The following is a 15,337-nucleotide window of genomic DNA, read 5'->3' on the forward strand; positions in this document are numbered from 1 at the left end:
TGGATATAAACCCAGATCAGCAAGAATGCAGTCAGTCGAACATACAGTATCCATTGGATTCCATTACATATGTGTGGTCTACTGCAACTCAAATTGGAGGAATCTGTTTATTTGGGAATCATTGTTCTTCAATTGAAGGTGGAAGGCATCATCTATGGCGCGGTACAGACCACCCATAAAGGGCAGCCTGCCAGCGCCTATTTTTCCACCAGAGGGAAGCCTCAGCCACCATGTCGCGGCTTCTCGCCAGCGGAAAAAGAACCTGCAAAAAGCGGGTTCTTTTTCCGCTGCCGCTATGGCATAATAAGTGCGCCACTGGTGCACTCATTATGTAAGTGCCACACGGTGCTGTGCAAACACCGTGCGGCACTTACGTAACAATGGCGGCACCTGTGTATATAGGATGCCGCCATTGTTACATCCTTGTCACATGCGAGGGTTGTGGGGCATGTGGGCGCTCCGCTCCCCAGGCAACCCTGGCACGTGACGAAGACGTCACAAAACCAGGTATGTACTGAGCCACTGATTTTCAATTCAAATATGCTTTCTAAAGAAAAATTTGCAAATTTACAAAATTATCTGCAAATTGAAAAGGAATGTATCCCTTCCTTTCTATAACCCTTATCAAGCAGCACTTTGTGTGTGTGTGTGTATTTCTTATATATATACACGAAGTGAGAGTTACTACAGGTGTACACTGTGGATGCTGTAGTATTTGCTCTCAAAGTGTCTGTGAAGATTGGTTAATTCTTCCTTTTCCCAACCTGATGCCCTTCAGATGTATTAAGGCCATCCTGGGTGGAAAGTACCATGTTGGGAACAGTTCAATATCTAGAAGGCACCGTGCTAGGAGAGGTTGAGCAACCAAAACAGAATTCTAGTTAGTGATATGAACATATAAAGCTACCTTACACTGCCATTTGATCCACTACTGGACTAGCTGGTTGCTGCTTCTCATATTTTAGGGCAGAGGCTTTTCATAGGCCTACCATCGAGGATGTTTTCACAGCAGATGCTGGGGAGAGAACCTGGGGACTTCTCTACCCTAAGCTTGTGCTCTGTCTCCCGTACTGAGCTGTACCACTCCCATAGTTGCCACTGTCTCAAGGAAGCTATGGCAAAAGAAAAAATATTTCCATCTGTGAAAAGGTAATTTTTCTCCTAACCTCTGGATGCCTAAATATTCTAAAGGCATCTGATTACATCAGATCTTGGAAGCTAAACAAGGTCAGCCCTGGTTAGTGCTTGGATGGGAGACTGCCAACAGATATCAGGTGCTGTAGGCTCTATTTCAGAGGAAGAAACTGGTAAAACCACCTGAGTATTCCTTATCTGAAAAAAATCTATAAAATTCATGGGATCTCATACAGATACTTTCTGGAGCAGAGCTTTCCCTTTTAAGGTAAAGCACAAAGAAGTACCACCGTCTCTCATGTGAAACCAACTTACATTGAGAGAAAACAAACACCAAATGCTTCTCCCTCCTTTCCACCCTGTGAGCCTCCCTCCTATCTTCCCATGAAGTTACCAAAAATGAGCCTGTTCTAACTTAGTATTTTCTTTGCGATAGTATGGTGTTGCTAAGCAATAGAGAAACAAAAGGAGAAACGTAGGCAAGTGACCAAAAACTCAGCAATAGGCCTGTGGTTTAAGAACATAGTATATCATCACTGAATAAAATAATGAACTGTATTCCTTTTGGAGGGAAAATTAACAATAGAGATTTCTATAACTAATTAAATTGGGATGGAAAAGCTAAAATATGTTGGTTCAAATCATTTTGACTTTGCCATATCAGCAAATTAGCTATACTAAAGGAGCATTTTTAAAAAAAACTGGTTCCCTCCAGTGTTGAAATGCAACTCCCATAATCCACATCATAATGCTTTCTGGACAGTATGGGAATTGTAGCCTAACCTATGGAGGATATGAAGCTGAAGTAAGCAGTATTTCAAGTATATCTAAAATAGTAGTCAATCAATCAATCAATCAATCAGTTCTTTATTATGATCCAGAAACCCAGCAAAATCAAATTCACAACATATAAAATAAATGAAAGGTGCATGGAACAATTAGCAAAATGATAATCTTCTAAAATTCCTTTTTTAAAATGGTATTAAGATTAAATATACATTCTCCCCATTTTTACTCAATTGGTTATAGCTTTAAAAATCAGAATATGAAATGGAGACACTCCATTTTCAGGCACAGTAGAAACGAAGAAAAAATCAGATTCAATTACTCTATCTGTTTTTTCCTTTATGACTTTTTTTTAAAAAATCAGATAGGACATACTAAATCTGATTTAGCAGTCTCCATTTGCTTCATGAAAGTTATGAAGGTTCAGACAGAGAAAAACCCAGCTCCTTGTAATACTAAACCTATGGCAATGATTGCCCATGTGGTCAAGACAAACAGGATTAAATATTTCTTCATTATACTTTCTTTAAATAAATATATTCTTTATATGTTTAAATTGCTTTATTTTTTCCAAATTGCACATTCACCCAAAATGGAATCCGTGACTGCAAAACAATTTTACAATAAAAATTAAAACATAATTTCAATAAAATGGAGACACAGAAAACTATCATTTTTAAATGTCTGAGCAAATCAAATGTTCTGACCTAATAGAAAAAGTGTTGCATGTTGTTACCAAACTTAATTTGTTTTGGAAGGGAAATCCAAAGCTGAGAACGCCACAGAAAAGCACTGTCCTCTGAAGATGCATCACACATTTCTCCTAAGGATGGTACTCCGATGATTTTAGTGCAGAGGCAAGGGAATATGAGAAAGGGCATTTCTGCAGATATTTGTGACAAAGTGTAATGTAGTGATCTGAATGCTAGATTGGTCCTTTGGGAAACCATGGTTCAAATCCCTACTCAGACAAGGAAACCCTCTGGGTGACCTTGGAATAGGTCATACTCTCTCAGTCTTAAAGGAAGGTAACAGTAAAACTCCTCTGAATAACATTTGACAAGAAAATCCTCTAATAGGGTCACCATAGATTGGAGTTTACTTGAAGACAACAACAAAATGAGAGCTACTAGTGCAGAAGAATATAATATATAGAGCAAAGGGGCGTTAAACAATCTAAGTACCAGTTCCAAAGAACTGATTATGTAAACATCCATTGTATGAACAGGTGTGTATTCCAGGTATTTCCTCTGTTTTCTTTATAAAAAGAATCTAGAGTATGTCCATTCAAAAAGGTGAAAATGACATTTAACAATGACTCCTGTCAAAGATCCAGTACAAAGAATGGATGTGTGCTCACTTTATCAAAACAGACAGCTAATTAGACAAGTTAACACTGCCTTTCCTAATGGTCTTTGATTTCAATAAGAAATGGTATCATGGGTGAAGATATTTAATGTAGTTTTAAAGAATACATCACGGTTAACAGTTGCCTTTTGTATACTTTATTCGGTTTTCTTCTGCTTAGTATCAGATTTGGTATTTTATTGGGTTACATTACAGCAATCCTTTCCTAATTGAAAATATGATAGTTCCAAGATTAAGGTTCAGGAATGCTCAGATATCCTCTTCCAAGTGATATGATCCCTAGCAATGTGCTTCAGTACATGTTTGCACTGCACAGCAGGTAAAAAACACTATAGGTCTATAAAAACATTAATGAAGGGATTAATGTTTCTGTTTTCATAAATGTTTTCTTTCCCTCTCATGTAAAACCAACTAAGGAATGAAGGAGAAAGGGTATAGACATGACACTATCCAAAATATACTTTTTATTGAAATCATGTATGTATGATCCTGCAAGTCACATCAATTTATGGCAACCCTAAGAATGTCATAGGGTTTGTTTTGTAGCAAGGGATACTCAGAAGTGGTTTTGCCAATTCCTTCCTCTTCATATAGCCAACAGCACCTGCTATCCAAGTACTAACCAGAGCTGGTCTGGTTTAGTTTCCAAGATCAGATGGGATCAGGTGTCTTTAGGGCATTTAGGCCTTGAAATTGTACAACTGCATTTTTATATGTCTGTGAAACAAGTTCAATTCTTGAACTCTCAAAGGAATAGCTCACATTACTAAACGAAACTTATGTAGAAGAATATTTATCTAAAATCAATGAAAATTCTTGATTAAAGTGCAATCCATATCTACTCAGAATGAAGCCTGAGAGATGTTAGGTTTAATTCCCAGGTAAATGTGTCGAAGTTTGCAGTTTTGATTAAATGAAAATTAAATTCACACTTCAAAAAAGTTTTGTCAAAATAGTTATTCAGAAGCAATTTTTCTCATGGACTGCAGCAAAAATAGCAAGATAACCCAAAATATAGTTTTAAGGCTCTAAACATTTAGCATCTATATGACACTAGTTCATTCTTTAGTTGCATTACATTTTAGTGTAGCAGGAGACAAAAACAATACATGCTGAGTGTTAACACATAGTTAAAATAAAGCCAAGCTGAGCCCATCGGAAAATGAATATATTCAAAGAGCTGCAGAAGTGAAACCAAATATCCATGACTACTGAAAAATTTAAACCCCAAAAGGTTCAAGGAAAGATACTCCTTGAACATGAACCCAGATTATATCCCAGGCTTCTACAAGTGTATAATGCATATTGTGATCATAACCAAACTGGAGCCCTGGTGGCGCAGTGGTTAAATGCCTGTACTGCAGCCATTCACTCGAAACCACAAGGTTGCGAGTTCAAGACCAGCAAAAGGGCCCAAGCTCGACTCAGGCTTGCATCCTTCCGAGGTCGCTAAAATGAGTACCCAGACTGTTGGGGGCAAATTAGCTTACTTGCTAATTAGCTTACTTGCTGTTCACCGCTATGATCTTTGGAATAGCGGTATATAAATAAAACAAATTATTAATTATTATTATTCCAAGTAATAAAGCAGCATCAAGGAAATCTTCCCAACATACCTAAAGATATAAAGTGATTATGGACTCCAGTACAGTGTGCCCTTGTTTTACGCGGGGAATCCATTCCGGACACACACACACACACCCTGCATTAAACAAAAATTGTGTATGCTCGAGCCCTATTAAAAGTAATGGGGCTCGTGCTTGTGGCGGTGCGTGACGGTGGCAGTGTGCATGTGCCATGGGCACACACACCATTGTTTCTTCCAGCGCATGACACTGGAAGAAGCATCACTGCTTTCAGCGTATGACATGGGTGCACTGTACAAGGCAAAAAGCTGTTGCACCTATGAAACACTGTCACTAGCAGCATTATGCTATGTACAATAACTGTGAAGAAGTTGCACAGGTAATGAAATTAAAGGCCCCCTGGCTGTCCTTTCACCTGAGAAGAAAAATAAAATGCTGCTGGCCCTTCCTCAGCACAGTACAGTTTGCAGATAATCCCTTTAATAAAGACTACTGTGTGCCTGCTACATCACTATACGTCATAGCAGTACCCATAACCCCTTTTCATATGGGGACCATCCACTCATTCCTAGCACAATAGAAGAAGGGGCAACAGCAGTGGTGACACTACCTATTGTATCACCTGGAGCAGAAGGGGGAGGGAAGCCTGCCCTGTTCCTCCCACTAACTCACTTGCCTACTCCCAGCCCTGGCTGCGCAGCCATCCCTCTTGGGACAGACCCTGGAAGGGTCACAGGGTGGTGGCAGACTCCCTTGCTTCCCTTCTCCAGCCACTTTGGCTGGACAAATGAGGCAGTTATCAGGGAGAAAGGGGCATGTTCACCCCTCCTGCTCCTACGTCACCCAGCTTCCCCCTCCCCCAGAAAAGCCCAGTGATGAAGCAGCTGTGAAGGGCATGCATTTACCCCTCCTAACCGAAAGAGGGAGAAGGGCCCAACTGGGTGTCACACACACACACACACACAAATGCCACTGGGCAACAGGTACCCTCCCTATCACAGGCAAAGGAGGAAAGAAGCAATATCAGCATCATCCTGTTTCCAGACATAGAAGGAAGATAGAGCTGACACCAGCATCCCCTGTAAACTACTGAAGGAGGAGGGAGTATGGGCAATAACTGACACAGGGGACTTTATAGGTTGCTCTTCCCAGAATGCCTTGGCACTAAAAGACCCCTCCTAACTAGGTTTTCAAATGATAGCGATGTCTGAAGAATTGACCATATAAGTGGAAGGAGCTGTGCATTTGCCACTCCCTGCATTCTGCTGCCTGAGGTTACTGCCTTATAGTATGGATTAGGTCTGGTGAAACTTCTTTTCTGCAGACTCTGTTATTGCTTCTGAATAGATTGATCCTTTTAATGGAGATTAATGTGTGTCTGCTGCTTCACGTGCCATAGAACCCTCTTTTTCTCTAACTACGGTATTTTTAGGGACTGATGTACAATTTAAAAGAAAATTTGGAGAGCTATTCACAGTTATTTAACATCTTGAAGGAGCCTAGTGTATAACGGTAAATGAGTCTGAAATTGCTGATCTGGAGTAGATTCAGTTAGAAGAATGTAAAACCAGTGCCAACTGTAATAAGATATTTTGCCTACTGCAGAAAAGTAGAACAGGTGAAAGGAAAGAAAAAGCCAATTAGCAGGTAGGAGAAAGCACACTTGTGACAATGTAATCACTGATGAATGTATCGTTGCTCAATCCACTTACTTTAGGCATACACAAAAGTATTTCCTGCAGCTGTTACAAGTTAGTAGCGTACAACCCTCTAGCACTGTTAGTCTGTTGTAACAAAAACATCGAGACTTGTGCATTTCAATAACTAGACCATTTATAACTAGGCAAAGTAAAAGTCCAAATGCATCAGCTGCTATTCTCTATGTTCTCTTCAAGCCTTCCATCTATATACCACCCTAAGCCTCTTTCAGAGGAAAGCTCTTAGCACTGAAACAGCTTTGATTGTAATTTGTGTATCATCAACAACTTGCACTCATTATCATTATGTTTCTGAGGGCAATTTTTATGTTTGTACTGGCCACTGTGTCTCCAAAGCACATACCCTCTAACATTTCAAATGAAAACTAGGACATGTGTGGCCAAGTAACTTCAGAATGTGGTCAAGCCAGGAGAAGGTGCACAGTTTGCTTTTGTCTGAATCTCCTGGGAAGGGTAACTCTGCCCCCTCCTCTCATCTCCCCACTACTGAGTTAGTTGCGTTACAAACTACTTTTGTATCTGAAGTCATTTACAGCAATATGAAATAACCTGAGGATGAATGGGGAAAACAGAAGGAGAGAGAATGGGACATTTTAATAGGAGCTGAAATGGTGGTACAACAGAAGATTTATTGGGACTATCCCTGCCAAATTGAGACAGTTGAAAAGTATGGATAGATGTGCTTCAAGGTTTGTAGTGACCTTTTCTACATGCTTTCCTTTTGGGAGGCACAGTTGGCAATAATGATATCTAAGGTATCTACTGTGGCACTATAGTCATAGAATTCCTTCCATACTGCTCCCATTTTTAGAAGACTGATATAAACTGACCTTGCCAAGAGTTTGGGAGAAAGTGCTGTTTTACCTAATAAAATGCTGGAGATTTCTTAGAATATGCCCTTAAAATTCTGTAGTTTGGGCTTTGAGTACCATGATATACAGAAGGTTTATCTGCAGTTTAGAATATATTAAAGCATCATCTAAGCAGGAATCTTTCACAATTACAGGCATATGCTTTATGTCAAGTCAGACAATTGGCTCAGCTAGATCAGTAACAGCTATCTCAGAAATAGGTACACTTAGTGAAACTGAGGCCCGTTACAAACGGGCGTAATAGTATGGACTGGGTCCGTACTAGGGTTAGAAAGGGGCGTCACTTCTTGATGCCCCTAACCCTAGTACGGATCGAGTCCGTACAAAATGGCAGCGCCCATTCCACACGGGGGCCACCATGACTATGTCACCACCGCGCCACCTCCAAATGAGGCGGCGTGGTTGTGACGTCGTTGCGCCACGCGAGGGCGCCTAGAGCACCCTTTCCGCAGCGCGAGGAGCTCCGAAACGGAGCTCCTTCTGTAGTTTGCATCGCTGGCACAGCTTTTAAACGGTTGTGCCAGGGACACAAGGGAGAAAGGGGCCGAGTGGCCCCTTTCTCCTCCTCCCCGCTGCCAACGGGTGTCCTTGGGGCATGAAGCTCCAAAGACACTCATTTCCAGGCCGCGGGGAAGCGGCCTTTTGCCACTTCCCTGTGGCCTGGAAAGCGGCTGGTCGGGGCCTCGGAGGCTGCCATTCTGGCAGCTGAGGCCCTGATCTGGTGGGGAAAGGGCCGGTTACAGGCCGCCCCAAAGGGGCGGTCTGTAACATACCTATGTGTCCAGCCTTTCAGATAGGAGTCTTTCCTTGCCCTACCTGGAAACTGAACTTCAGAACATACAAGGTCTTATTTTCACAGGTGATGCAAACCAAAACAAATTACCCTACCAGAGTGCTATAGTCCTTCTCCTGCAATTGAAGAACATTTAGTGTTTTTTTTTTAAAAAAATGTTTAGTCCAATGTTAAGGACAAAGAGCTTCTCAAGACAGCCTCCAAAGATAAATATAGTAATTCCAAAACTAAATAAATGAAAGCAGGAGACAAAAATTAAAATATTCCATCTAGCAATCCAGCCATTATTTTCAAGTATCAACAACTGGGCATGGTGATCCTACTCTGAATTCCATTTGTGGGTACTTCTGTACCATGAGCAGTATTTCTCAAGTATAGTCCCTAAGTGGGCACACCTAAGTTGTTAATTCTTCATCCCAGCATCCACTGCAGCCCAGTTTTGTGCTTTGTACAGCACAGCATAAGTTTGGATTTCTCACAGGCAGGAATACTATACTAAGTCCTTACAATTGCTTAATGTCATCAAGTCTGATGGTGTTCTGTTTCTGACTTATGGTGACCCTATGATGAACCTATCACACAGTTTTCTTGGCAAGATTTGTTTAGAGGTTTAGAGGGGTTGCCATTGCCATCTTCTGAGAGTGAGAGTGTGTGATTTGCTTCACACACAGTGGGTTTCCATTACTGAATGTGCATTCAAACCCCAGTCTTTAGCGTCACCATACTAGCAACAAGTGTGGACAGACCATAATTATCAACTATTCATTAAAATAGCATGCCTGCTGGAAAGCACACAATTTGCTTTAAACCTCAACTTTGCCGCTGCTCCCCCCCCCTCCCATTCTTAATGCAAACAGGTGGAACATATTAAACTTTAATAAAAATGCAAAGCCTCTTTTGAACAGCAGACACAGTGGTAAAAAGAGAACAGATTAAACAAAGCTCATCAGATTCCAAAAGGCTCATGGCCAAATCAAGCAACAGCTGCCAGGTAAGCAAACTGGCATTAACTACAAAGCAAAGAAATAAAAATGAAAACAAAGATACAAAGTACTATTTAAAAATTATCCTTCTACTGTTAATAATGACTGGACCAATAATTCCTGGTGGAAGATCCCTTTAAATACTGTATTTTGATGCCAATACCCTACAATCACACCAAGAACCTATGTTATTTACATCCTGAGAAGAAGCAGTTTAGCAGGCGAGGAAGGCATACATTCTGGATTCTCAAGATTAAAGAAGTTCATATTTCCAACCAAAATGTCAATCTTTATTTGAAATTATTGTCCCACAAGAAGTGTGCATACATCTACAGTCATTCATTGATTATTGTTTTGTTCTTTTTCCAATATGGACATTATTGGGTGTGCAGCTTCCTTTGGGCCACATAGATTACACAGTAAGAAGCTGCAGATCTATGCATATCCACACCATCCTCCTTCTCCCTCTTCCACATGCACACTAATGCAGGTCACTGGGCCGGGAAGGTTCTATCTTACCCCCATCCCTGTAATATTAATATTAAGTGCTCTGATAGGATGATGTCAGAGGATGGAGCAAGGTGCAGTCCCATATCCTCCAACTGTCCTGCTTTGGCAGAAAGATTAATCCTCTGTCATTCTTTTTTTTTTTTAGCTGCTTTCAAAATGTCCCAGTTACTCTGTTCTCCTACATTCCCCTTTTGTCCTCAACTTATTTCAATTGTTGCAAAGTGAGTTCAAAGTGCAAAAGACATTTAGGTATATGAGCTTCATGACTTAGGAGACATTTGTACCCAGGCCTTCTAGGTATTTGTACCCAGACTCTAGATAGCAAAGTCAAAAACTGCTTAGGCCAGGCTTGATGCCTACCAAACCCTCTCACTAACATTCCTGAGTTAAAGCCCAGGTGGGGGTGATGCTGGAGTTCCTTCCCAAAGGCAAAAAAGTCAAGTACAAGCAATAATATTCAATGCTTCTCCCCCTCACATACACAACCTGTCTTTCCTATTCAAAAGCAAAGGCCAGTGAAAGTGGAAGGATGGATTGCCACATTGGCTTTTTTCAGCCGCACCTAGGAAATTATTTTGGACTAACACTTCCAGAATATCCCAGCCAGCAGGAAAAAAATTAAGCTATGATTTTCAGGCACCTATATCATATAAGTATTAAACAAAACCCAGCCTTTCCCCTTTCTATGGAGCAGAAATGGTGGGAATTGTCATATTACTATTCAAACAGTCCTATCTATCTTGCTCTTCCAAAGGCTTTGAATGACCAAACATATACAAGACCAACAGAGCAATATATATTTTCTGTGGGTTCTTTGCTCTCCTTGTGGGCTTTATACAATGTATTTCCAAATATATGGCCTTACTAACTCCTTTCACCTAGGATTTGTCTTTTCAGTTCAGTAATGAACTTTTCCAAGGAGATATGCTATGACATAGTCTGAGAATATCTGGTAGACTACAGTCAACAGCTTTTCTGTAAGACCAAAGAAATCCTTCAACAGCCCTGTGCAGTCCAAATGTTAAGAACAAATTAGCTATTATGGAATAGTAGTTCATTCTTTTTTTTAAAAAAAAGGCCAAAGGCTGAAAACCTTTCTAGGTAGAGCTGGCATTGCACCTGTCTTTAAAAAAAATAATGATGCTAGTTCTAGTATCATGAATCTACACTGTCAATGTTTTCATCACTCGTGTCATCTTGCTTGTTGGATGAAAGGCCTGCAGGCAATATGCCACTTATCTTGTTATTGTGAATGCCAACTTCTCTCCTGAACTTTAGAACTCCACATGTCCCTGGTAGAATAAGCAGAAAATTACTGTGGCAGATGGGGCGAAGGGTTACAAATATACACAAAACACACATACCTAGGGCAAGGATGGGAAATCATTTGTTAGTGTTTTCAGTATTCCTTTCCTCATACACATCAAGAGTATGTTATGTACCAAGGAGCTTGAGTTGGTCATTTTCTTAGGGAAAGGGTGAGCAGCTGCAAGGGGCTGGGAGGCTGCACTGTCCTCCCATGAGGGCTTGAATAGTCACACACTCCTGCTTTGCCCCACATTTTCTTTTATTTTGGGATCATATTTAACTAAAATTTCCCCCATGCCCCTTAAGAGCCATGAGGAATGGAGCAATTTTGTCATTATTTAATTCTCCCTGGGCTGTATGAGGCCTCTCATCAACCACGAAGTAAACTGGAGAACTCCCTGGTTGAAAAATGACATCTCATGGTTTTAAAACAGCCAGGGGCAGGAACATGGTGAAATTGCCACCATGTCCCATAGGCGACATGAGAGGCATGTTATTAAAGAAATGCAAAACAGCTAACAAAGTTTTAAACATGGGCTTAATTTCTTTAAATTAATCCAATCTGCAACATGAAAAGCAGTTAGCTATACTAACATCTAACAGTGCAGTACCAGAGGGCATCCCGTAAGGATACTTTAAGGTGAAACACCTCAGCTCAAAAGTGAATATGAGGCCATGTGCATTGTTTACAGTCATTCCCCCCTGTTAGTGGACATGGGATCTGAGGTCTTGATTACTCACAGAAAGCAAGTGAGGAGGGAACAAAATGGTGTGTGTGCCCATGGCGTCCATTCAGGACCACACACAGGAGCGCACAGCCAATGAAATCAATAGGACCCCAATACCAGCAATTTTTTCGATTCGCGGGGATGTACAGAATGGATCCCCCATGAATTGGAAGGGGCAACTATATTCTCATAGCCAAATTCCCCAGTTAGGAACACAAAGGGGAGGTCAAAACTGCAGCAGGGTTGGCTAGCCCTTGTTGTAGTCAACCTGTCAATTCTACCAAGGATATGTTCAAAAGGAAGAGACCTTGGCAAATGGCAGTCCCAGGCAAGCAACTCCTTCATTCCGTGATGGTCACCAGGAAGTCCAAATATGTATATCCATCTCAGACTACACCATGTTTCCACAATACACAGGGATAGGACTGTAATTGTGAAGATCACTCCATACATGACAATCCTGTCACTGGCTGACTTTCTCAAAGCATTCTTATTCCCTCTGCACAAAGGGAGAAAGGGTGGCAAAAAGGTTGTCTGTTCATTCAGAGAGGGAATGATATTCCTGTATAAAAGGGACCCACATCAGGCAAATGTGCTTTATGGTCACCATGCTTTGCCAAGCTGACCAAACTACTGAATGACTAGCACAGTCCATTGCACACTGGATGCTTTCAGTGTGCATCATTTCTAAGAGAAATTGGCAATATGCTAATTGCAAATGGAAAGAACAAGTCATTTAAACACACTAAAGAGGGAAAAGCTTGTTGTTGTTGTTGTTGTTATTTATATAGCGCTGTAGATTTACATAGCGCTGTACACACAAACAATAAAATCAATAAAAATGAAACCTGCCAACGGCGTACATTCTACAAAATACACATAAAACAATAGATAATAATACATCAAATATCAAATCAAATGTCAGATAACAATCGGATAAAGCGCTTGCAGTACTAGATGCAATTTTCAGCTCATTGCACACTCATTTATACAAAGGCAAACCAACCAAGCCACTATGATCTATTGTTCCCCCTCATCCAAGATGAAGAAAAATCAAGGCCTTTTCACAGAAACACTGAAGAGTAACAGAGAGTGAGATAACCTCTATTTCTGTCTCCTTTTCTTTATCTTCTATCCAACCACTTCGAGAAAAGAAAAGAAGAGCACAATTTCACTGTGCAACAGAAGTACACTTGGAAATTTTCTTTTGGGGGTGGGGATTATAACTTCCAGAATCCCCTAGACAGTGTAGCTGAATTTGAAAGTTTTAGTCCAAAAAGTCACTTCTCCAAGCTCTTAAACAGGTTCTACCTCCCACAATGTTCTCTGAAAGGTATAGCTACCATCCATCATGAAAACTATCAATTCTTCCAATTTTTGGCAGTAGCCATAATTTATATGACGGATGGGAAGCCCCCCCCCCCCCCCACGACCCCTTGAGACTAACTTTGTTGTGTGCCTTCAAGTCATTTCTGACTTATGGTGACCCTATCATGGCACTGTTCTTGGCAAGATTTGTTCAGAGAGAGTTTGCTATGCCATCCTCTGAGGCTGAGAATATGTGAATTGACCAAGGTTACCCAGTGTGCTTCCATGGCTAAGCGGGGATATGAAGCCTCATCTTTTAAATAAGCTGAACGCCTCTCCCCCACCTCACACTATTAAACAATTTAAAACATTAAAATATATTTATAGGAAGCATATAACTTCCTTGTTAAAACAGCTTCACTGGATACTCATTTGATTTCAAGCACAATTTAAAGTGCCAGTAATCACCTATATAACCCTTTGTGGCTTAGGTCTAGACTATCTGTAAACCCATCTCTCTCCATGATCCCGCCAAGTGTTGCAGTCATCAGAGGGAAGGCTTTCTCTCTGTCATACCACCCTCATAGACTCAACCTGCTGAAGACATAGGTGAGAACCTTCTCTGTAACTGCTTCTAAGCTGTAGCGCTCCTGAAGTGAAGCTCATTTGGCCACTTCTCTGATCTCTTTTTACCAACAGGCAAAGAGTTGCATATTCAAACAGGCCTTCAGCCTTTAACTCAGGGGTAGGCAACCTGCGGCCCGTGGGCCAGATGCGGCCCAGCAAGGCCTTGGGACCGGCCCCAGCCTGGTCCTGCCGCCGATTGCCACCGGGGCCTTTGGGGGGCAATTGTCTATAGAAGCCTCAGAAACATGCATTTATATTAACATTTTTTAAAAAATCAGCAAATTTTTTTGCGTGTCCTCCATTTTTTTAAAAAAAGTGTCTTCCATTTGAAAATTTTGTCCTACATTTGTCCTGGTTTATTTATATATTTAATTTTTTAAAAATTATTTAATTATTTATTTATTGGCTTCGGCCCCCCAGTTGTCTGAGGGACAGCAACCCGGCCCCCGGCTCAAAATGGTTGCCTACCCCTGCTTTAACTGATTGGAATAGAAAAATGTGGAATGGGTGTGCTGCTTTTTCATATACATTATGCATTAGCTTACTTGCTGTTCACCGCTATGATCTTTGGAATAGCGGTATATAAATAAAACAAATTATTATTATTATTTAACATGTTTTAATTTTTTTAAATTAATGTTTTAATTGGATTGACTGTTCCATGCTTTTAAAACTTTTGTACCACGTATAGTTTTAACTATTCTGCTATAACTTACACTGTGAGCTGTTTTGTGTCCCTCATTGCTGGAAATAAACCAAGTCAATGAAAGAAACATTTTCCAGCCACTTCCAGTTTTGTTTTGTTTTTTGCAGAGGGGGAAGCAAATTGTGAGGAAATGGTTGGCCTGAAGGAAGGGCCTCACAAGCCAAAATTGACACTGTTTCAACAAGTTAAGTTGCCCACCCTTGATTTATACAATAATCTCTGCATTAGAACCTTTAAGAAGCAAAAAGGGAAATGTATCCTTACCTTCACCAAATAAACCTGGCAGTCACTGACATAATCATACTCTAATCCATCAAAGGTATAATAATGTCGGTCCCCATAGACTGTACATATAGCAGGACAAGGATAGTAGGTGCAATTAAATACCCCATGCCGACAAATACTGTTTGAGACAAAAATCAAGATCCTCTTATTGGAGAATTTTAAACATGTACATGCTTTTGTCATAAAACATGTTCAAGAAAGATTTTACAACAGTGCAATTATTATTTATTCATTGATATAGTGGACATGGTGCTTTTCAGCAGCAGAGATACTCAACCTGTTTGAACTTCCTTCAGATTTATTCTATTTTATTTTAAAAACAGTATTCATTTTAGTCTCATTACATGACTCAAAGATCAAAATGTAAGATGACATCATGTTATATGCAATACTAAATACGATTATACCATCAATCACTGTAATAAAATAACAGCTACTTACCATGTGTAACAAGGTGTAGCTATCATTTCACCTGACATGTATTCCCAGTCTTTCCAGGTACACGGACAACTGTCAGGCACATAACATTTTCCTTTGTGCTCTGCCATCCTTTGAAATAAATAAATGCATAAATTGGCTCTTCCACTTGAATTTTTTCAGAGAAAGAAGCAGAGAGAAATTCTGC

The 15,337-nt window shown here is 40.5% G+C and overlaps 1 protein-coding gene across 1 annotated transcript in view; it reads right to left on the reverse strand.

Annotated features, from left to right (window-relative positions):
• Positions 1–15,337, reverse strand: part of LOC149312146 (otogelin-like protein) — a 111,731-nt gene that overhangs the window by 59,568 nt on the left and 36,826 nt on the right. Inside the window, exons 23-24 of the mRNA XM_089527174.1 lie at positions 15,154–15,261; positions 14,692–14,830 (exon numbers count right to left, since the gene is read on the reverse strand). Of these exons, the coding sequence (XP_089383300.1) occupies positions 14,692–14,830; positions 15,154–15,261 (247 nt within the window). The remainder of the gene's footprint in view (positions 1–14,691; positions 14,831–15,153; positions 15,262–15,337) is intronic.

The sequence above is a fragment of the Sceloporus occidentalis genome, unplaced genomic scaffold (assembly GCF_023333645.1).
Source record: "Sceloporus occidentalis isolate IW3139 unplaced genomic scaffold, rSceOcc1.0.p SCAF_5, whole genome shotgun sequence".
NCBI lineage: Eukaryota > Metazoa > Chordata > Lepidosauria > Squamata > Phrynosomatidae > Sceloporus > Sceloporus occidentalis.